Raw genomic sequence first — 23715 nt, 5'->3', positions numbered from 1 at the left:
CAGAACTTGGTGTGTCCAGATTGGGGCCATGATGACCTACCAGCAGGGATAGATAACATCCCTATTCTAGAAATTGTGTTCTCTACAGATCTGTAGGACAGCAGGTTTGGGAAGATGATTTCCAGGTAGTTTATACCCATTTGTTCTGTGACCATTCAAAGTTACAACGTTGCTAAAAATAATGGATATACAACTGATCCCCGAAGTTTTGCCATCACAACACCTAGGCAGTCACATGATTGCAATCCAGGTGCTTGTGCGTGGCTTGCAATTATGTCATTGCAGCGAGCTGTGGTCACATTCACCATTTGTGACCTTCCTTGCCAGCTTCACACAAGCAAGGTCAATAGGGAAATCAGCAGGGAAGGTTGCAAATTTATGGTGCTTTAATTTTCAAATAAAACATAGAAGGGCAAGACAGTTAAGAACTAAGTTGCTGGAAGGAATATATCTCTATCTCTATCGCTATCTCTATATCTACCCTATCTCTATCTCTATATCTACTCTTTATCTACTCTATATCTAATCTACATATATATCTATATCTCCAAATTTCTTTTTTCTGACAAAGAGTAAAGAATTAAATTGGGAGACTAAGATGGACCATTTCTGGCTTTTTTGCCTTCATCAGTTAGCCATACCCTTTATGGGATTCGAACCTGGGCAGTTATACATACTAGTCAGTGATTTAGTCACTGAGCCACAGGTTCTCTTCCCCTCTTTGCCAGCAGAGTCAAGGGAGTAANTTTTTTTTTTTTTTTTTTTTATAGAAAAAAAGCACTGTATATATATAATATAATATTGCTAATAACGTTAAAGCTAAAAACGTGACTCCTGGGTATATTCATCTTCAAAGAGAGCACTGAAAATGGGGAGAGGAGAAAAACTGAGCCTGGATGGACTAATAACTATGGGGATGATCGACTGGCGGATAGAGTGGGTGAAGGGGAAATGGAGGGATTGGAGGTGCAACCCCATAGAGAAAGGAACGCAGGAAAGGAACATGGAAAGGGAGACGAGGGTGGCGTTGGCGTCCGGGCTAGTACGAAGGTTGTAAGCATCGGAGACGGAGGGAGGGAAGAAGCAGAAGAGGCACGGGATAACAACTGTATGTACGAAGGTTGTGTGAACGTAGAAGAGGGTAGAATGGAGGTAAGGAGAGGGTATAAGACGTTGGAAAGGCGGCCCCATAGAACAAGGGATAACAACTGGTATGTAAATGTGGGGCATGGAAAAGAGGAAGGGGATAGAGAACACATCGCAACAGGGCCACCAGACGAGGGTGGCGGTGACGTCCAGGTTAGCATGGAGGATGAAGGCATTGGAGACAGGGGGAGGGATGAAATAGAGGAGGCACGGGATAACAACGTTAAGAGTGAGGATCGTGTGGATGTAGAAGAGGGGAGTATGGAAGTAAGGAGAAGGTGTGAGAGGTTTGTAAAGTGGCCCCATAGAATAAGGGATAACAGCTGGTATGTAAATGAGGAGCGTGGAAAAGAGGAGGGGGACAGGGAATACATCGCAGCAGGACCACCAGGACAGGGAAGGAAGGAGTGCGAGAGGGAGGAGTTGAGGGATATGGAAAGCTTGAATAATCAAAAAAAGGGGGGAAAGAGTCCAACGGGCCCAGGGTCACATGCAGAGATAATGAGCAGCATTACACACGTAGGCAGGGGAGGCAAGAAAAGATTAATTATTGACACGAAAGCTGTAATTAAAGCGCAGCCCAATCAATTGGGACCAGTGACAAGGTCCAGGAGTCGGGCGCAAACGGCGTGTTATCTATAAAGGAACTCTCCCATGGACTGGCATTTTAGCCCTGATGATGTCGGAAGATACCGATGAAAGCTTGGTGATTATCTGTTATTAAACTTTTTTTAGTTTATTATACTCCTGATGTTCATGTTTTATTGATTTGAAGATAATATAATATATATATAATATAATATATGTTAATAATTACGCTAAAAACGTGATCCCTGGGTGCATCCATGCCAATAATAAATAAATAAAAGTAAACACCAGGGTAAAATCATCAAACTGTAAGAGTTTAATGCCAATACACATACGCCAAGCTTTCGTCAGCTGCCACTGCTGACATCATCAGGGCTTAGAGAGCCAGTCCATGGGAGAGTCTTTTATAGGTTGAATATGGCCTGCACACGGCCCCTGGACCTCGTTACCGGTCCTAATTGCACCGGCTGCGTTCTGGCGGTGGTTTTCCCTCCGCTGGTTGTTCTTATCCTGCAACACTTACCCGTACGGTCGCCTTCGCCTAACTCATTATCTCGCGGGCCGGGGGCGGGTGGGGCATTTCCCCTTCCTACTTTCCTCGGTCGTGTCCCCTGCCCTGCCTGCCCGTGTGGTCCTGCGCTCTTGGGTTTGATCAACATAGGGGGCAAGAGCGCAGGACCACATTATATATATAATCTATCTATCTATCTATATCTATCTATATCTATATCTATATCTATATCTATCATCTATATATATATATTTGTAATACTCTTGACATAAATGAAGAAAGCATTTCCAATACTAGTCAACCCAGAAAAAAGAATATTGGTTTGGTTGTCACTTACTACGTTATCTTCTCTCCTCTCTTTCATTTGAGATGGAGAAATGATCCCAAATCCAGAACCATTTTTATTGGAGAAGGACATGTTATGTTAGGTACAGCTTGCATTAAACCACAGGTTTTTTTTCTCCCTAGTCTGCTGCATGTATCCCTTGAGTTCCAGATAACATATAGGAAATAGCACTCCCTGATGGTAACGGACTAACGATATGATTCTTATGGTTCTAGTCTTCCCATTCTACAGGCTAAAATATATTCCAAATGGCACCCTGAACAAACATAAACAAAGCAGTACTGCAATCATTAGTTTGTAATGGGCATGTAATCGCTCAGCAATTAATTTGTTTCATATTTTCCAAGTTCACATATCAACATTTCTGCTAGCATCCTGCGGTATCTGAAAAGCCAGAAAACTCAGCGATCTGTCTGTGGAGATTCTCAGTCATCCAGGGCAGAGTCATCCAGGCCAGAGTTGCCTTTTTCTTCAAAAAGCAAGTGGACTTTTTTCTTCCTTGAGGGAGAAAACGTTTTGCTTCTCATCCAAGAAGCTTCATCAGTTCTGATGGCGGGGGGGGGGATGGAAGGATAGGTACTGACAGCTGAGACTGGATGGTGGGAGGATGGAAGGATAGGTTCTGATAGGATGGGGGAATGGAAGGATCCTACCTCCATCCTATCAGAACATATCCTTCCATTTTCTCCCTCCCCCAATCATCCTATTGGAACCTATCCTTCCATTCCCCCCTCCCCCGCCATCAGAACTGATGAAGCTTCTTGGATGAGAAGCAAAATGTTTTCTTCTTCTTCCTCAAGAAAAAAACAGTCCAGCTGCCTTTTGAAGAAAAAAAGCACCTTTGAAACTCAGCGATCTACTTCCTACAGATGTATTTCAGAAGGACATCCTAGAAAAGACATTTAATTATAAAAACATTACAAACAAAAGGTATCGTGCATGATATATGCTGCCCATTAAAAAATTAAATTATACAATAGATTTTTTTAAAAAAAAAATGTTTGCAGTGTATTCACATATAGAGCCATAGTTTATTCTTATACAGTATTATAAATGGTTAATATACATTCTTTCCAATGACAGCATCTCTTAAACGGAGCCACAAACATCTTTTAATGATACGTTAGTTGTGATCAGTTTCCAAAAGAATACAATATTTTAAATACAGCATGGCTTTAAAGTGCTTTTAAAATGGCAAGGCATCAATGAAACATGAAAAGGCTATTAATTGCCCCGAGAATACTACTCAATACAAAATGGTGACAGAACAGCCTCCATGCCATGAAATTAATTAATCGCTTCAGGGTAAATGCCTGCAGGATTTTAATATGATCTCATTCACAGAGAACCCAGCTGATTTGGGAGGAGGCACATTTTAACAAGAGGGGAATGAGAGGCAGCAAACAGCTCCCCATGATCACAGTGACACTCCCCCAAAATTTAGGCACTTTGTTTAATACTGGTTAAGAAAAAAGAAAAGAAAAGAAAAAAAGAACCACTCTCGGGCTGTTTTGCACCATTAACAAAGTTGCTTTAACAATTTCCTGTTACACAGTTTCCAGTTTCCTCCTGAAACTACTTACAAGAACACAGCAGAATGTTTGTGGTGCAGTAGCAAAGATCTCAGTTATAGGTCCCTTTATTACGTAGTTCAGTGGCTCTTCTCGTGTCCCAACAAGCTATTCCAGTAGAGATGACACATCCTTTCAAGAATACTTACTTAGTGTGTGCTAATATGGCTAATCTTTAGCCTCCCAAGCATAAGTCTTTTCACATTTGCCAGCATTCTGCCAGCATTCATACCGTCTCGTGAAAACAGTAATGCAGTCCCTCCGAAGGGCTTTTAGCATTCTTTTATACAGCAGTCTTCCAAATTACAAGTTACATTTTCAGTGTTTTTCCTCGGTTTATTTTTCTTTCCTCCCTTATATGAAAAAAATAAATAAATTACAGATCACTGGGTCACTGCAACAAGTCCATTTTTAAATATCGGCGTCCACTGAATGTAATAAGTCCATTCCTGAGCGATGTATATTATGGAACAAATCCGCCCAGAATTTAGTCCCGCTGGACTTAAAGCTATGTCACATTTTGCAATTAACTTGTGATACCAGAATAGCAATCCAGGACCCTCCATGTTTTTTTTTTTTCTGGTGGAATTTTTTCCCCCATTATCATTGTCTATTTATGCTCAAGGTGGAAGGATGGATGGTACAGGCCAGGGGTAGGCAACCTCGGCTCTTTTATGACTCAGGAATTCTGGGAGTTGAAGTCCATGAGTCATAAAAGAGCCGAGGTTGCCTACCCCGGTACAGGCAGTCCTCAACTTACGACCACAATTGAACCCAAAATTTCTGTTGCTAAGCATGACATTTGTTAAGTGAATTTTTCTCCCGTTTTATGACCTTTTTTGCCACGTGTGTTAAGTAAATTGCTGCAGTTGTTAACAAAAACGGTGGTTGAATGGATCTGGCTTCCGCATTGATTTTGCTTGTCAGAAGGTCGCAAAAGGTGATCACATGACCTCAGGACACGGCAACTGTCATAAATACGAGTCAAGTTGCCAAGCGTCTGAATTTTGATCATGTGATCCTGGGGATGCTGCAATGGTTGTTAGTGGGAAAAATGATAAAGTCACTTTTTTCAGTGCTGTTGTAATTTCGAATGGTCCCTAAACAAACTGTTGTAAGTCGAAGACTACCTGTACTATCAAATCTTTACATCCCAAGTGACACAAGCAATTATTCCTTCAGAAATCATGTAGAACCCACACTCAAGTACCTTAAGCAGTTTACTGTTGTGCTTTTGAATTAATCTTGATACCTGGCACCTGCCTGGACAACTTCCTGCATTGTCTTGGCAATGTTTTCAAAAGTGCCATTGTCTTCTTCCTAGGGGTCACGGTCACCCGGCTGGCTTCCGTGCCCAAGACATGACTACAACTGACAGTCTCTCGATTCCTCGCTTGAGTGCCTTTAACCACTACACCAAATTGGCCCTTTGTTAATTACTTAACAGTGTAGACTTCAATGCCAAATGACCAACTAGTGATTACATTGACCTGGCATACCTTTATTCTGAATGCAGCTTTCCTCTGCGACACCCATGCCCTGGGAATAATCTTTTGGAAACTTTCCAGTAATAGCGCTTCACAGTGCTTTACAGCCCTCTCTAAGCGGTTTACAGAGTCAGCATATGGCCCCCCAACAATCTGGGTTCTCATTTTACAGAACTCGGAAGGATGGAAGGCTGAGTCAACCTTGAGTCAGTGAGAATCAAACTCCTGGCAGTGGGCAGTGAGTTAGCCTGCAGTACTACATTCTAACCACTGCTATTAAGTAATCACTACTTAAAATGTGGTAAATACTTAAAACTGTCTTCAGCCATAAATTCATATCCGAAGCTGTTGCCAGCAGTACAAAAATATAACAAACAAATATGGTTTGCTTGGGCTGTGATAATTGCTCAGGTTTCTTGTTTCGGGACACAGGAGGAATTAATATATAAAATAAATGCAACATGCATTTCCCTGAGTTTGCAGGGAGGGAGAATAATTTCCCAATATCCTTCTGTACTTCTTCTCCCCCCCCCACCCAGGTCTTTGGTATGTTACCATTCTTTATTTGTGAATTTCAGAAAGGCCTTTTTACAGCAGCTCTCGAATGAAATCTCTGTATTCCACAGCAATATAATTCTAAGTACAGAGCACTTGGGGATAAACCGGGGTGAGCTGTGACCTTCATGCCAAGCTGATGAGACTTCACTTCCAGAGGCATTTGACTGGTAGGACATCATTGGATGTAGAATGCTGGACCAAAAGCACTTGGCCTTGAGTCAGTAAGGCAAGTGATAGTTTTTTATTTGCATCGCTAGTCTAGTGTTACAGTTTTGGATCCTGCCTATACTTCTCCGTCCCGATGAGCTGGAAGGTAAACAGATCTGCTCCAAGGAACGGTGCATCTCCAGAGTACAGGATATTTATAACTCAAAGAGAGACCCAGGCCTGGTTCTGGGGCCAACATGAAAGGATGCAAAGAGGCTAAAGAAAGTGCGTACGTGAAAGCAGTTTTTTTTTTTGAAAAGCCAAAGTGATAAGAAGCCTGGAATACAGGAAGTCCTCAACTTACAACCACTTGGGACCACCAGCATCGCTATTGCTAAGCAAGGTTTTTTTTAAATGCGCTGAACCCGATTTGACAACCTTTTTTGCGACGATTGATTCACTGAGTTGTTAAATGAATCATGCAGACATTACGCAAATCCAGCTTCCCCTATTGACTTTGCTTGTTGGAAGCTGGCTTGGAAGATCACAAATGGCAAGCATGTGACCCAAGGATGTTACAGCTGGGTGCCAAGCACCCAAATTTTGATTTCATCACTGTGGGGGATGCTACAACGGTCATAAGTGTGAGGACTTATCTAAAGTCACTTTTTTCAGTGCTGTTATAACTTCACTAAATGAATGATTGTAAGTCAAGGACTACCTGTATTGTTTCCAGAAGAAATATATATATATTTCACAGATATTTTCCAGATGCCCTTGTAAAATTTCAAGTCCATTGTAGTATGTATTATGAAAGGATGGAAACATAATACAGCATATATACATATATTTTATATATAATCTGACATCTATATGGCCATTATTATATAACACGTTAGGAAACATATGCCGCTGACCTGCCTACCCATTGCTTCTTTATTTCAATATTAAAATTCTGTGATTATAGAAAAATAATGTGTTTGCTTTCTAAAAGCTTGCACCTGGAAATACTGTAGCACATTTAGTCATTCTGTAATAATCATTTGTGTCACACTCCAAAACACAAGGATATATATGGACTTAACTTATTTATACAATTAGAAGTTAAACGATATTAAGTTTCAACATGGGCTCTGCAAAGCCTATTTGTCTCAAAATGATCTGAATCTGTATATAAAATACAGAGTGAAGCACGGTACTTAATTCTTTTTGTTTGGTTTCCTGATTCTGATAAATGTCCAAAGAATACTTATAAAGCAAGTTTACTAAATACTCAAAAGCAAAAGGGCAAATATGGTAACATGAATCACAAAAACGGAAAAAGAAGGAAGAGACCAAATTGTTAAGAAGTTACAGCTCATCAGTGCAACCCAAATGAATGTTGTAGAAAGTAAGCTTTTCTTCATTAAAAATATATTGATTTTTTTATGCTTAACATTTTATCTTCTATAGATTCAGATGCTGGCAGAAAAATAGGAGCGGCTTGAATACTGACAACAATCCACAAACTGCTTATCGCAAACAATTCAGAATAAAAGCTTAGAACAGATTTGTTTGAAGCTGTATTCCTTTAATTGCCAGGCACCATGACAAATTATGGACATTTCAATCCTTCTGATTTAGAGGATATAGGATTGAGCAAGGCTGGCCTATAAGCTGCAAATTCTATTTTTCTTGCCATCATGAAACTATACCTGTAATACAACATACAATAATATTTTTTAAACTTTATAGCACAAAATAAGGATAAAAAAACTATGCAATGTCTTTTCTGAAGTGTAATTGATTGCTTAGGATGCTGTACAGCCTGATTTAGAATTCTGGAAACTATTTTTCTTCAGTCATTTAATCACATGCAAAAAAATAAAGTGTGCAAAATTATCTACCTGCAAAAATGAACACAGAAACTGTAATGACCTGTCCTAGCAGTCACACAACACTGACAGCACTATGTATTGGCCTGTTGCTTTTATCTTCCAAGATACATTATGGCTAAAACTGCAGGTTTCTCAATCAGGAGAGATAATGATAAGGACATAATGGGGGGGGGGGGAACAAATAATGTCAAGGAAAATAAATTATCTCTGTAGGGATCAATGGCCACCCTGGCTGAAAATTGTAGCTGTAATCCTAACATATTTGAAACTGGACAAATCTGTTACTTTGTTCTGACAATAATGCAGCTTTTCTGTTATTATAACACATTTTCAGAGGTTGCCTAACCACCCTTCCTCAGTGACAAACATACACCTAGAAATCAGAACTTAGTCCAACATCAACACATCTTAAAGAGTTATAATGGCCACACAAGACTCAGAAATATGAAAAATTAGGTTGTTAAGAGTTGCTGTTTGGAATTCTATCTAGCCAACCTTTCCATGCCCTCTTCTAGAATATTCTATTTCATTCCACCTTCTCATTTTTCACCCTTCCTGAACACAACCAGTTAGCTTTCTACAATAGCATTTTTCAAAACCGAGATGGGTGGACTTCCACTCCCAGAATTCCCCAGCCAGCAACTGTTGTGTAGCTACTGGCATTTATTTTAGGCTATTGAAGGGGGAGGGGGTTCCCTTTGGCCCCACCTCAAAGATGTGTCTGTGTGTTCTTTACAATTTCATGAAACCTACTTTCTACCCACCCAAGAAACCAAGTTGAAAAAACAAATCCACTGCACAATATTTCTAATGACATCCATAGAGATTTGTTTGAAGCACCCAGTCTACTTTCTGCTTAATAAACAAGAGATCTAGATACACTTCTTGGCTTGGTCAACCGTAAAGGAAATAGATTTTTCCATTACCCACTATTCAGGCATTTCAAAGGAACTTCCCACTCGAAAGAATGGTCCCTTGAGACAACCTCTTATATAGAAGTTCTTGTTAGTGAATAGGGGGCTGACATGAGTTTCTACTCTGGCACTGGGATCCCTTCCAGCTCCTATGAGATACAAAGCATGCTTGGCCAGAATGTACTGTGATATAGCAGTCCGAAAGTTATTCAAGGCACAGTATCAGTCCAAAATGCAGGTAATCAGAAACCAAGTACATTTATCATCCCTACACCATGAGCAAACAAAGCAAAAAAAACCCCTAAACCATACGGGGAGAGGGTGAAAATGAATGTGTGTGTGTGTGTGTGTGTGTGTTATAATTTACACATTGAAGGGAGGGGGGGAAACTCTGCTGGGAAACCTTGTGTAAACGACCAGATTTATATCCTGGACAAACTATTGGGAGCCACTGAGTGGATGATGCCGGATGTAGTCAGAACCCCAAATGGATGGGATTGTCTATTTCAGGGGTCTCCAAACTCAGCAACTTTTAAGACTTGTGGATTTCAGCTCCCAGAATTCCTCAACCAGCCATGCTGGCTGGGGAATTCTGAGAGTTGAGGTCCACAAGTCTTCAAGTTGCCAAGTTTGGAGACCCCTAGTCTCGTTCTTTAACCTCTCAAATATGTTTTCCTTCTGACACTTCCATTTTTCTTTCTCAAGTAGTAAACCAACGGGAAAGGCAAGATGGTCCTTATTTGAACCAATCTCTTGCAGCAAGTTTTGAAATTAGTCTGGGGGTTTGCAAGAAATTAGTTTGAAGGTCATACATGGAGTAGAGCTGCAATCTTTATCTGCCCCGTCTTAGACACTGATCCAAGCCAGGTGGACTCGGTCTAAGGCTGCTTGCTACAGAACTCCAAAATCATGCCATAAAAAGGGCAGGGAAGAGATTAAGAACAGAAAGACTTGTACTGTATTCCATCACAGTTCACTGCACAAGGTGATTCATCCTGAACTAATGAATGTAAACTAGACCTCTGATTTTAAAAGACTTCAGGTCCATTGACAATCACAAGTTCATCTCTCATCAGTTGCTTTCATATATTAGAATGATTCTTAGCTTAGTATACACAAACCACACTCATTGCTAACTTTACCACATCACCAGGAGCTCTTTCCCAAGATGCATGAATAAGTAGAAGCATTCCTTACAGACTTAATGGCATATGCAGACAATCTCAATCCATGGCAGTGACATCAATCTCCCAAACATGTATGCATGCAAATGGTGACAGAAACAACATGGAACTCAATCCTTAACTGCACATGTAGCTGTATCCCAGGAACTGGTAATGCTTGACATAATTTACTCCTTGTAAATATTTTTTAAAGGTGCCAACATCTCATATGATCTATAGAAATCTAGCATATTTCACTGCTGTTTTGTTCCGAAACTAGGCAGTTATACTGCAATGCCCAAGGCTGATAAAATATAACCCATATTAATTATATATGCAAAGAAGCATTCTCATTTCTTCTCAAAGAAAATCCTGGCACTCAAGTTGTCAACAAATCAAACAATTTCATATTCAAAAAAGTGTGATTCAGTATGTTAACTGTAAAAAAAAAATTAAAATGCCTGTGACTCTCTGTATGTACATACATCCATGAAGTTTTCTTGGCACAAAAAATAAGTGATTTTTTGATGTCTGCTTCTTATATTTGTATCCCACTCTTGCTTAGAAATGAATGTAAGACAATCTAAGATTGGCTGCAGCCTACATAGTCTAACTCAAACATCCCTGTAATTGGCTATACTGTAGTTCATTAAACTATAGTGGCATGAACTTACTTTGACCTGGAAGGCTAAAATAAAATAAAATAACATAAAAAATAAACTTCTCCAAAACGCAAACTGCATTTTCTCTTCTAATAACAAAAAGTGCTCTAAAACAGGAACATTCAGGGACTAATGCCAAATGTATAAGAACACTGTCATATAAGCCTTATAAACTGCAGTGTAAATTTTCATTTTTATTTAAATAGTTAAATTTTGCCATCCCCAGCCCTGCAGCATTTGACCAGTGCATTAGAAAAGTGTAACATTTTCTCCTTCTAGAAATTAACAGAAATATGCTTAAGTTCCACCAAAGACAATTTTGTAAAAAGTGCAAAAAGTGAAGTGCAAAACTACAGAGCATCAAGTACAGTATGTTTTAAAATACTGCACAATCAGAACATTATAAGAATTAATCAAAGGAATAAAATACATTAGGTTCCTTCTAATGATTGTATCTTTGGGCTATGATTCCCAAACATTTCAAGTTAATTTAGTGCAAATCACTGCAAATTAAGGCCCTTTATCCTTATCTTTTTCAGAAAAACAACAGCTTCTCAAAATAGCTTTTGTGCAGATCACTTGTTATTCTTTTATTCTGAAGGATCTTTGCCATGTCGAAGAGTTTCTTTGGTGCCTCAGCGTGGGGGGGGGGGGGAAGGTCAAACGAATGCAGACCCCTTTGTTTTGCTTTTAGATGAAATGAATCCAGCTCTCTTCACATTCTCTGGGCATCTTAAGCGGATGATTCCTACAAGTGAGGGTGTAATTCTTGTCCTGGTTGTTATCCCAGTATTCCTGTCCGTTGACTCGGTATAAGATTGCAAACTCAATTACTGAGCTAAGCTGAAGAAGGAATGGGGGCATAGGAAGGAAGAAGGTGAAATTGTCCACTTGAGACTCACCATCCTGACCAGCAACACTGCTGTGCCACTGAGCATTTATTTCATGCTGCCCCTTCCAGTGATTAAAAGTATAGCGCACAGTCACCTGTTTCTCAAAGGCTAAATTGATCACTCTGATTGTGCCATTCAGGCCCAGATCTGAGCTGGACACTCGTTCCAAACACACCTGCTGCTGCTGCAGGCGGCTGAGGAAGTCTTCACAATCTCCCGGCTGCTGGAAGTCAGGTACCAGGCACTGCATGGTGAATTCCAGGTCCAGCTTGCTGCAACAGAGATCCGAATTAATGGACAGCCGAGAAAGAACATGAAGTGGGATAGATGGATCTTCCCCAGCTTGGAAAACTTTCACTTCTGCCAGCTCCAGGCCCAAAGCATCTGCAAACCTGACACGGTTCTTGCGGGTGTGGCAACCCGGAACACGACAGGGAGTCACCCCGCTACGCCTTCTCTCTGGAGAACTGGGCAAGGACCTGGCCCGACGGCGCATGATGGGTCGGAGATGTGGGTCACAACTTGTGGTGCTCCGAGGAACTCTACGTTCAGTTTTCTGGTGCAGATAGGAAGTCAATTGGCTGGCGCTGGTGCTGCTATGCAACGGTTGGCATCCCTTCTTTTCCACAAGCTGGGTTGCTTCGCCCTGAAACATGTTCTGGTACATATCAGAGAGACAGCTGGGACTCCGCCGGGGAGCTCTCAACACCTTTGGCTCCTGAGGGCAAACAGTTTGAGTGGACATCACTGCTGCCAGAAACCGCTTTTGCTGAGACGTGCAGAAGAATTAGGTCAGCAAGGAAGAAAACAAGCCCCGAGTGAAAGGCCGAGCGATGGTTCCCACAGTCCTTGTCTGATCAGTGTAGGCTTTGGCAGAACAGACTGAAAGAATCTGCTACAAGTTGGAGTCAAACACTGTACGGTCCAGAGCGTTGGGTGTCTCCAGGCTATCACACAAGCTGCAGGGGGACTCAAGGCTATCAGTGAGAAGGCTGGAAGCCTGGGTGTTGTCCCCTAAACTGGCCACGGATTGCAGGCTGTCCAGCTGGATACTGGAGGTCTCAAGACTGTCGCCAAGACTGAAGATGGACCGGAAGTTGGCTTGATAAAGCCGCAGAGAGTCCAGGCTGTCCCAGGGATTGAGGCTGTCCTGGAGAAAACTGACCAGGCTTTCTCGCTGCCCAGTAAAGGATTCAAGGCTGTCGCTTTGGATGCTGGAAGACTCCGGAAGACTGCCCAGACTGGAAGATGCCTGGAGTTGGCTGGGCTGGATCGAGAGGGAATCGAGGCTGCTGGGCAAGCTGGAAGGAGTCTGGGGGCTGTCCCTAGGAGCGACGGGAGCTTGGAGGCTGTCAGCTTGAATGGTGCTGATGATAGTGGTGGAAGAAGAGGCTGTCAAGCTGGGGCACGAACTAGAGATGGAGTCTGTAATGGGAGACGCTGGAGCCCACATCCAGCCGAGCTCTGGGTTGTTTTTTTTCCGCCTCCCCACGGGTGGACGGTGCTGGTTTCTTCTGCGGCGACCCCTGTTCAATTCCAGGCGTCCCAGAGCAACAAGCAACACCGAGAAGGAGCGGGCGGGCGGGCGGCCGAGCAAGCAGCGGCTTCCTTTCTTTTTCTCTCCGGAGCTGATCAGTTGACGCGCAAAAAGAGCTTGACGGAAAAAAAAAAGAAGAAGCTGCTGCAACCGGAGGGCTACGTGCACGCCCCCGATGACGTCACGGGCTGCTACCAAAGCCTCGCCGTTGCCCCTCGCTGCAGCCAGCCGCTTTTTTACAGTACCTTGTCCCGCCTTGTGCGTCGTCGCTCCGTTCACCTGTCATATCTGCTGCTCCCCGCCTGCGCACAAGCACGAAGGAAGCCCTTAGTCTTGCCCACACTACCTGGAGGAATCTGATTTAAAAAGGACAGACGTCAATAAGGAAACAGGCGGAGCAATTATGGGTTACAAAGGTCACAAAAAAGGAAAAAAAGAGAAAAGGAAGCCGAATGAAGAAAGTCAGAGTACTGGTGTGTTTTATTACCAGACTGATGCACTTTGAAGCATACTGACGTAAAAGTTTTTTTTTTTTAGCTCCAAGGAGTTTGATCAATAAACATGCTTTGGAGGGAGCTGCCATTTATCAAATTGCCCTCAGTTCTATGTTATTACATACTTTCTCACTTCTCTAGTCACTTTAATGGGTAGACATCCTAAGCTTCTCTGCCAAGTATCTTTTGCCAACTGATTTTTTAAAAAACAGCACTGTGTTTTAAACGGGGGTTAACACATTCAGATTAACTGCTTCAAGTCAGGTTCCAGTTTGTGTGACTCTGCCTCACTAGCTCCCTTCTATTATCATATCATAATTAGATTTTAAGGTGGTCCTTTGTGGTGGAGGAGAATTTCACATGCAGAAAGTAAATCATGCCATCCACCATTCGTTTAACATTTATTTTCCTCCCATTTTCAGGAGACAGAAGCAAAATATGTTTTACCATTATTACTCCCAACGGCTGGGAATTCCTGTGCATTGCAGGAAATCCCTAAGAAGTCTATTACACCAATATTCCCCAGCCTGGAGCTGATTGTGTGGCTTAAGTATAAATCCCTAAATATGGCTATGTGGGTTGAGGATGAAGGAAACTGCAGTCCAACCCATCTCAAAGACAGCAGGTTGTGGATGGCTGCTTAAAATATGGTTTCTATTTTTATGTAGATGAAAGGCAGGCCTCTGGAGGGGGGGTTGTTTGCCTAAACTGAATGGAAAGTACCTCCGAGAACATGGCTGCAAGGCTCCTGCATCCTGGTCAAAAGTAGAGAAGGAAAAGCATTGGAAAAGTGGGCATACAAAAAAGGCACTGGAAACATCAGAGTTGGGCAGCTAGTGAGATATGGCACTCTAACTTGCTGAGGGGTAGAGGGGACAGTTCTGGCCCTATGCCCTTGGCTTTTTCCCTGTTCTTCCCTCCCCCAACCATTTAGCCATAAAAGCCTCATTTAGTTCTGTATGCTGACAAAACAGCCCTGTTCTGCTCCATGCACAGACCCAAATACTTAAATCACATTTAGGTTTGGACACAAACCACCTAAACGTTGATATTCCACACACACAATATTTTTGAATACCCATTAGAATATTCTAATAATTGTTCTTGCATAACAAGGACTAGCATTACACTAAACCCCAATTGTCTCAATATGGATGTTAGATGTTTACATTGATTATGTGCCATGAAGTCAGACTCCTAGTGACCACAAAACTGTATTTCTGATGACAATCAGTCTCTTAAGATATCTACTATGGATGTTCTAATTCAGGGGTGTCAAACTGCCAGCCCGCGGGCCGGTTTCATCATACCGGAACCACGCCCACCCCATTGCCAGCAATGGCAAAAAAGCTCCGATACATCGTGCGACGTCACGTGACGTCATGAGTTTGACATGCCTGTTCTAATTAGTTTGATGAATAAACCCACTATCTGACTGGATAAAACACAAGATTGTGTTTTTATAACGTACAAAAATAAAGTAGCATTCCTGGAACTCCCAACATCAATCTTGAAAGTGTCTCAAGAGTTTCTCTCTGTCCCACCTTATACAAAATAAAATTAAGGCAGGATTACTCTGAGTTTGTTTCTCATATGTGGTTCAATCTCTGGGCTGTATAATTGTGTTTACAGGTCCCCTTCTTAAAGGCTCCTTCCTCTCTTTGCCAAGGTCCACTGCTAATTCCTTTATAAACTGGTTAGTTTATAATTTATTATTATTATTATTATTATTAATTTAATTTCTATACCGCCCTTCTCCCGCAGGACACAGGGCGGTGCACAGCATATTAAAAACAGATACAATGACAATATACAAAAATAAAACCCTTCTAAAACCAAATTAAAAACCAAATATTAAAGGCTGTGTTCCAATTAAAATTTAGCACAGGACATGATGAACTCAGCCAATTTAGGCAGAAAGAGGCAACTCAGAAGACTAAATCTCTGGTCCCAGTGACCGACCCAAATTGGATCTCACATCATTATCCTGGGACAGGTATATTTGCCTTCATTCCAGAAAGAGGTATCTCGAGAGCAACTGAGTGCAAGCCATTAGGACAGCAGACGGTAGTCCCACAAATGGCCTCATCTGCCCAACTACATGGCACATGACATCCCTTGCCCCCAGCAAGCACCCAGGATTACATGATTACAGTACTCGACTTGAACTCGGAAGATCCAGGTTTAAAGTTCATCCTGGTTGCCAAAGTTCCCTGGATGACAGTCACTCTCAGCCCCAACAAGGTCCCCAACCCCCCCCCCCCCAAAAAAAAATTTGGAGCTTTGTCTTTAGGCTGCCCGGCCACGCGTCAACCTCGACAATGCTCAGCTCCTTCAGTAAACCATGGTTAGCCGAATGAAGGCTTAAGCAGGAGAGACCGCGCGCGCGCTCCCCCAACCAGCTGGGAGCTAAGCGAGCCTCCCCGCCGCCCACAATGCTTTGCGAGCGACAAGGCTAAGCTTCCCCGGGGGACGGTCGTGGGAGGTCGCCCGCCCGCGTGCGCGCGCGCGCGTCCCGGGGCTTCTCGGCTGGCCCGGCACGCGTCCCGGCGGCTTCCGGAGGGCCGGCAGGTAGCGGTGGATGACGCGGGTGGCGATCCCTGGAGCCAGCGTTGGCTGAAGCCGCGGGGAACCGGCTTCTGCTCCGGATGCCAGCCGACGGCGGCGATGCAAAACGCAGCTCCCGGTGCGGAGGAATGAAGCCGCGCGGAGACCCGAGCCAGGGTTGCCGCGGCTCTTAAAATGCGGCGAGGGGCTTCTGCCCGCTGATTTCGGCTGGCTCGTTTGGAACGACCCGGAGAAAAACTAAGGCGCATTTCCCTCCCCCCCCCCCTATAATGGGGCCGAGCATCGGAGGTTATCCCGTCTCCCTGCGCAGAGGGAGCCTGCAAAACCTGGTTCATGAAACCTATGAAGGGAGCGGAATGGTAACGTAAGGATCCCTCGTTTTGGAAGATGCATGCAGGTGGATGGCTTGTTTTTTTCCCCCCCCGAAGTTCAAGGGCGAAATCCTGAGTTGTCAGTACAATTTCCTCTTAGCATCCCTTTCTAGGGTTTTCTATGGATGCTTGCATTCCAGGCTATTTTTAATCGCTGAGAATAGGGAATTTTTTGCTAAGGGATTGATGCCGCTTTCTTTTTTTCTTTTTCCGGTGCTGGTTATTTTGAGATAAAGTGTATATTCTGCAGAAATGTTGTTAGTATTCGGAGGGGAATAGCCGCTCCATGTTCAGAAGAACGTGAGAGAAACAAGCCATAGGTATCCTGTGTTAAGTTATGGAATAAATTGCCAGATGAGGTTTAAGGTCTAAAAGGGTTTTTGCAATGTTGAAGGTTGCAAAAACAGAAGAACGTTTTCTGAGACACTAGCAATGGCATCAATATTAATGCCTCCCAGGTAATCCCAGTAGCTAATATTTAGCAATCTTCTTTAACCTTGGCAAGTTTAAGATCTGTGGACTTCCATGCCCAGAATTCCCCAGCCAGCATGGAAACCTGTCTTTCTGAATCTGGCCTTCTCCTTGTTGCTGGATTGAAATTCCTGGAATTTGAGGCTTCCCATTGTATATGCTGGAATTTGAGCAATTTGAGCTTGGAATTCTGGAAATTAAACTCTCAGAAAGGTGAGCGAATCATCTTTTTACCCTTGCAAACCCATACCAGAATATAAGTTAAACTAAAAAGTATTAATCATCTGGTCAGGCTTGATTTAAAATATATACTTGAGAATTTATTTATTTATTTTGCTTAATATGGAAGTGGATTTTCTTACTCTTCCCAACATAGTCTATATTTCTGGTATTTCCTAATGGTCTCCCATCCAAGCACTAATCAATCCTGACCCCACTCAGCTTTCTAAACAAGCCAAGGTGGCATCTGCTGCAAAATCAGTACCTAAAAAGCTCCTTAAGTTTCCCTTCATGCTTTTCTCTTGGCATTTTATGGGGAAACATTTGGATAAATGAATCCTACTTGCAATAGGTTTTCTAGCAGAAACCAGATCAGAAAGAGAATTAAGATAAGATAACCTTTGTTGCCATTTTTTTCCTGTGGACACACTGGCACACATTAAAAATGAAATTCTACTTGCTCTCAAAAGTGTACACACGCATAACACATATATAGACATGCTATATACAACATATATGCACACCTACAGCCTTACATATAAATAACATAAATATTAATCACTGTCCATCTTGAATACATAAAGGAAGGAGGAAGCTTTAGAGCAGCGGTTCTCAACCTATGGGTTGCGACCCCATTTGGGGTCGATCGACCATTTCACGGGGGTCGCCAAGCAAGGCTGTCCACCATTTTTTCCCCTTTTCCAGTGGGTGCCTTACCTCCCTTGAGCTGGGCCAGCTGGTTGTCGGCCTCCTCCGTCTCTGCCGCTTGCCAGCTACGCCTCGGCCGTTGCAGGGGGCGGAACCACGCATGTGCGGCGCTCCCGGGCAGGGAAAGTCCTCGACTTACGACCGGTTGGGGGGTCACGGCATTAAAAAGGTTGAGAACCACTGCTTTAGAGTTCACAAGGTTAACACTGTATGGACAAAACTGTGACTGAATCTGGATGTTCTGCTTCGGATACCACTAAGCCTCCTCCCAGAAGGTAACAAGGAAAACAGACTGTGTAGTGTAGTGTCCCAGACAACCCTACAGACCCCACACAAGCATCGCTTATGTGCTATGTTCTGGATAGAAGGGAGAGAACTGCCAATAATCTTTTCTGCCATCCTCACCACTCTCTGCACCGCCTTCCTGTCCGAAGCAGTGATGCTTCCAAACCAGAGTGTAATGCTGTATGACAGGATGCTCTCGATTGTCCCTCTATAGCAGGGCTGTCAAACTCACAACGTCACGTGACGTGTCGTGACGTATCACTACCTTTTTGCCGGCAATAGGGTAGGCGCGGTTTTGGCATGACGCATCCAGCCTGCTCTATAGAAAGTGGTAAGGACAGGGGAAGGAAGATGTGCTTTTCTCATGCAATGCAGAAAAGGTCTAAGAACAGTTAGATGATGATGATGATGATGATGATAACTCAAACTTGTATTCACTTGATTATCAGTGGCTCACAAGAATGAAACAAAATAATTACAATAAAATCAATAAAATACAAAAATAAATACTGTACAGGTGGTTCTTGACTTACGACCACAATTAAGCCCAGAATTTTGGTTGTAAGTTGTGGCAGTTGTTAAGCAAGTCACCATTTGACCATGCTTGATTTTAACAACTGTTTTATGATGGTTAAGCAAATCACATGGTCATTCAGTGAATCCAGCATATCTAATGGGTGTTTTTTTTCTATTGGAATCCTGATAGATGACTTTATTTAATCCAAGGAATCAGGAGTGCACCAATCTTGTAGGATCAAATTGTTATGACAGTCAGGTTGCCTCTCAAGTAACATGGGCCTCCTATGCCTTGTAGCAGGGATCTTCAAACTTGGCCCTTTTATGACTTGTGGACTTTAACTCCCAAAATTCCTCAGCCAGGCATGCCTGGCTGAGGAATTCTGGAAGTTGAAGTCCACAAGTCATAAAAGGGCCAAGTTTGAAGACCCCTGCCTTGTAGAGAAGTTCCTGAGTTATTGAGTCCTTACAAATTATTCAATCAAAGGCTGGGTTCGTTCCAGGAGCTGATATTTGTCATTGAAACAAAATTATGCCCCAGTTACAGGTTTATACTTTATACTCCAACACTGGAAGTTTTTAAGAAGAGACTGGACGGCCATTTGTCTGAAATGGTATAGGGTTTCCTGCCTGAGCAGGGGGTTGGACCAGATGACCTCCAAGATCCCTTCCAACTTTATTATTATTATTATTATTATTATTATTATTATTATTATTATTATTATTATTATTATTATTATTATTATTATTATTATTATTATTACTACTATTATTATTATTATTATTATTATTATTATTATTATTATTATTATTATTATTATTATATAATAGTACAGGTAGTCCTCAACTTACAACAGTTCATTTAGTGACTGTTTGAAGTTATAATGGCAGTGAAAAAAAGTGACTTACAATCATGCTTGGCATCCCCATATCACAGGTTAAAAATTCGGACACTTGGCAACGGGTTCATATTTATGACGGTTGCCGTATCTCGGGATCCTGTGATCACATTTTGTTACCTTCTGATAAGCAAAGTCAATGGGGAAGCCAGATTCACTTAACAGCCGTGTTACTAACTTAACAATTGCAGTGATTCATTTAACAACTGTGGCAAGGAAGGTCGTAAAATGGGGCAAAGTTCACTTAACAACTGTCTCGCTTAGCAACAGAAATTTGGGGCTCAGTTGAGGCCCTAAGTCGAGGACTGCCTGTACAACAGATTGCATAGAAGATTGTTCAGAGACTGACAATAATAACCATCTTTCCTTTAATCTCTTTTTTAACGTCAGATATTCATTTGTTTGAAGCAGGAGGGCGAGAGGCTTTGATCTAATTATGGATTAGAAAATACAAGTTTTTGCAAATGTCTAATGGCCAGTGTCCTATCAATGCCCACGCATTTAATTCATATGAATGCACAGTTTACAGTAAAGAAGAGAAATGGATCTGCTCCAATGAAAATGCTACATATATATCTTTCTTAATAAGCTTTTTATGAGACTAATCACCAGAAAAATATTGGAGATTTTAAGGCACACAAACAATAAACATGTAAACTTGTCCTGTTAAAATAAAGATCTTTGAAAAACTCCTCTTTTTAATCAACTAGTTCCAGTGGAGGAAAGAACCATCCAAGCACGCAAGAACTAAAGAAATCAACATTTCTAAAACCTTCTTCCAAGAGGCCAGGGAAAAACACATCTGCTATTGCAGGAAAGGTGAGACCCACTTATGTTTTTACTGAATGCAAATTATGCTTAAATGTTCATGTCTCCCCTACCACTGCAATTATAATTAAATGTTCATTCATTTCTTCTAGGCTCCTGTAGAGGCTGCAGACAGACAGATAACAGCTCAGTACAAAGAGAAAAAGCAAGTTTATGAAGGGCATCACCCAACCAGGTGAAGTTCTTTTTTTTTTTTAATATGGTTGCACTTTTGGAATAAGAAGTAGATTTGTTTTTCACAGGCATCAAATAATTTTCCCCCTCGGGACCTCGGAGATCTTCTAGTCCAACCCCCTGCTTAGTCCCAGGATGTTTTGCCTAACGACCGCTTTTCTTAACACTGGAAATGCCGGTTCCATTTAGGGTCATTAAGTGAGGACTACTTATAGATGATTCTCTCACTTAGTATTTCCAGCAGTCCTATGCAAGTAGGTTAGGCTGAAAAATGGACCAAGATTGCTTAGTGAATTATATAAATAAGATTGAAATGATTGTAATGTGTCTCTGTCTTTAACTTGAAAAGCAAAACTTAATAGGTAGCAAATTTGAAAAAGAAAAAGGAGCTTTGTGTTAAATATTGGGGACTGTGATATGAAATGTTGTAAAGATATTAGGGTTGAAATGAGGGGTCCTTGGTGCTCTTTGAGCTTGACTGTTTTCTTGCAGACATTTCATTACCCAAACTAGGTGACATCACTGATTATCCACTGATGTTGCCTAGTTCGGGTAACGTGTTGAAGAAAACAACCAAGCTCAGAGAGCACCAAGGACCCCTCATGTTTGCTGCTGTCATTGTTGGTGTGTTTTGTGTTTTCTCTTTTTCTGTTTTGTAATGTTAGGCTCCCGAGTGACTTAGAGTTGAGTCAGATATATTGTTTCAGGGTGATTTTACAGCTGACATGAGTGTTATTTCTTTCCCTTTTTAGCCTGACAAACACTTGTACTTCCTCACATAGAATACCAAGGCCGAAAAGAGAACATCCGGATAGAAAAAATCATGAGGCCGGGGATAACAAAATTCTTCCTGCATTTAAAGATGTCTCATGGAGTCCTTCCAGCGGGACAGAAGATGCGATGGTTCAGGGGCTTTATTGCGGACAAAAAGGAAAATTGGAAAGAAACTCTGGAGAGCAGATGGAGGAAGCAGGCCCCAGCAGTCTTTCCTGTCAAGATGCTACAATTGAGGCAATGTTTCTGGACTTTGGATCTTTGCAAATGATGAAAGAAGAAGACTCTGAGGAAGACGATGCCAGTGACCTTTCCGATTCAGAAAGAATTCCTATCCCTCCTTCGCCTTGCACACCGCCAGAGCTCAACCTTCGAGCAGAGGAGATCGACCCTGTTTGTTTCGAACACGACTTCGAGACACAACGGAAGCAACCAGACTACCATTACACAGACTTTCTCCCACCACCTTTTAACGCCTGGGACTTGAAAGGGTTGGCTGCATTCATCAACACCGAGTGCAAAACGGAACCCCGACCGGAACCGACTGGGTTTCTGGAGAAGTACGTGGATCGTCTTTTGGAGCTGGAATGGCTGCAAATGCAAACCGTACAAGCTGAGAAAGGAAAGGTAACCAAAGCTAGGGCTCAGACTGCTCCTAGCGTCCTCCGGTCCTTGAAAAATTCTGGCAAAAGCAAATTGTCGCACAGCCCTTTGACAAATAAACAGTTGACTCTCCATGGAAACTTTCCAAGAGTACCCATTGCAGGAGGTCTCAAAAAAGACTTTCATGGGGAAAGAACCAACCAGGTGACATCCCCTGAGAGTCAGTTGAAGACCACTGGACCCACCCATGGCTCATCAGCCTATCAGAGGAGACCATCTGAAGCAAAGAGTGGGACCAAAAAGTGCCCTGCCCTCAAACAGCATTTGGCCAGTAGGCATTCTTTTGAGATCCAGGAATGCACCATGATCCATGGAGCTGGCAACGTGAGACCTCCCAAGCCACCTTCTTCATTCCATGGATCCACTGTTCCCCTTAAGGGGTTACCAGCCCATACATGCCCAAATCCCAAGAATGGAAAGACGAATAATTATACTCCTCCCCAAAAGACCTCAGCAGATACCAAGCTAAAAACAAATGACTTGAAACAAACACGGTGCAAGTTTAAATAATGCTGGGACTGGGTTTGTTGCCTTGATGCAGCAAGGTCTGGCAACTCTTTTCTTTGTGCAGCAAAAATCTAGAATGGTGGTTCTTGAACTTCAAGATAGACTTTCATAGGGAGATGCCAGCATGCCCTTGACTTCCCATGCTATGTTGCAATTGATCCTGAAGACAAGAATTCTGATTCATCTCTGACTCATCTACATTATTGGACATGTAGGCATCCTGGCGTTTCTGATGTTTGCAATTACAGGGCAACACAGTATGAGATCTTTGGTCTTCCCGGGATTCCTTCCATAAGCATGTAACATCAAAACATGCTCACAGCCTATATACTCGTGGCCTCTCTTTTTTAAAAATTGTGATGTATAGCCAGCTATTTTTCCCCCCCTGTGGTAAATTTTTGCAGTTGTTTTTTTAATAAGGAATTATCACCTTTAAAGATCATTCTTCTGTGATGTACTACTTGTATGACCTTATGGGTCAAACTATATATTGAGAGGTAAAAATGTACATAAACAAACAAGTATAACTTCCTCCTAATTCCCATGATTTCAACATATAAGAACATTTCTCTCCCTGTGCTCAGAGTGTCCTCTTTGAAGTTATACGTTTGATCTCTTTTTGTTTAGGAGGGCATTTATAGACTGCTTTTCAGTCTGCACCAGGGAATCCCAAAGTAGTTTACAAGGCCTGTGCATTGGGAGAAATTGCTGGCTGGTATTATTGCTGGTATTATAGACTATTTTGCAACTTTTAATTTCGGGCTGGTCTGCGGATGAATATATATTTTGGCATTTGATAGAACTGCAAGGAGAGATTGTAGGATGTAATGAGTTGATG

At 42.2% G+C, this 23715-nt stretch overlaps 2 protein-coding genes across 2 annotated transcripts; one reads left to right on the top strand and one right to left on the bottom strand.

Annotated features, from left to right (window-relative positions):
- Nucleotides 1-11008: 11008 nt before the first annotated feature.
- On the bottom strand, nt 11009-12615 carry PPP1R3D (protein phosphatase 1 regulatory subunit 3D). The gene has a single exon (XM_015825752.1). It carries the CDS (start codon nt 12606-12608, stop codon nt 11661-11663), a length of 948 nt encoding a protein of 315 aa, XP_015681238.1. The 5' UTR covers nt 12609-12615; the 3' UTR covers nt 11009-11660.
- Nucleotides 12616-16731: 4116 nt separating this feature from the next.
- FAM217B (family with sequence similarity 217 member B) lies at nt 16732-23708 on the top strand. Its single transcript, XM_029286046.1, has 5 exons — nt 16732-16826; nt 20642-20750; nt 20852-20934; nt 21481-21557; nt 21664-23708. Exons 1-5 carry the CDS (start codon nt 16732-16734, stop codon nt 22878-22880), a joined length of 1581 nt encoding a protein of 526 aa, XP_029141879.1. The 3' UTR covers nt 22881-23708.
- Nucleotides 23709-23715: the final 7 nt, after the last annotated feature.

The sequence above is a fragment of the Protobothrops mucrosquamatus genome, unplaced genomic scaffold, assembly GCF_001527695.2.
Source record: "Protobothrops mucrosquamatus isolate PMUCROS unplaced genomic scaffold, P.Mucros_1.0 scaffold2789, whole genome shotgun sequence".
NCBI lineage: Eukaryota > Metazoa > Chordata > Lepidosauria > Squamata > Viperidae > Protobothrops > Protobothrops mucrosquamatus.
Note: the sequence above shows the minus strand (reverse complement) of the source record. Positions and strands in the feature narration are given on the sequence as shown.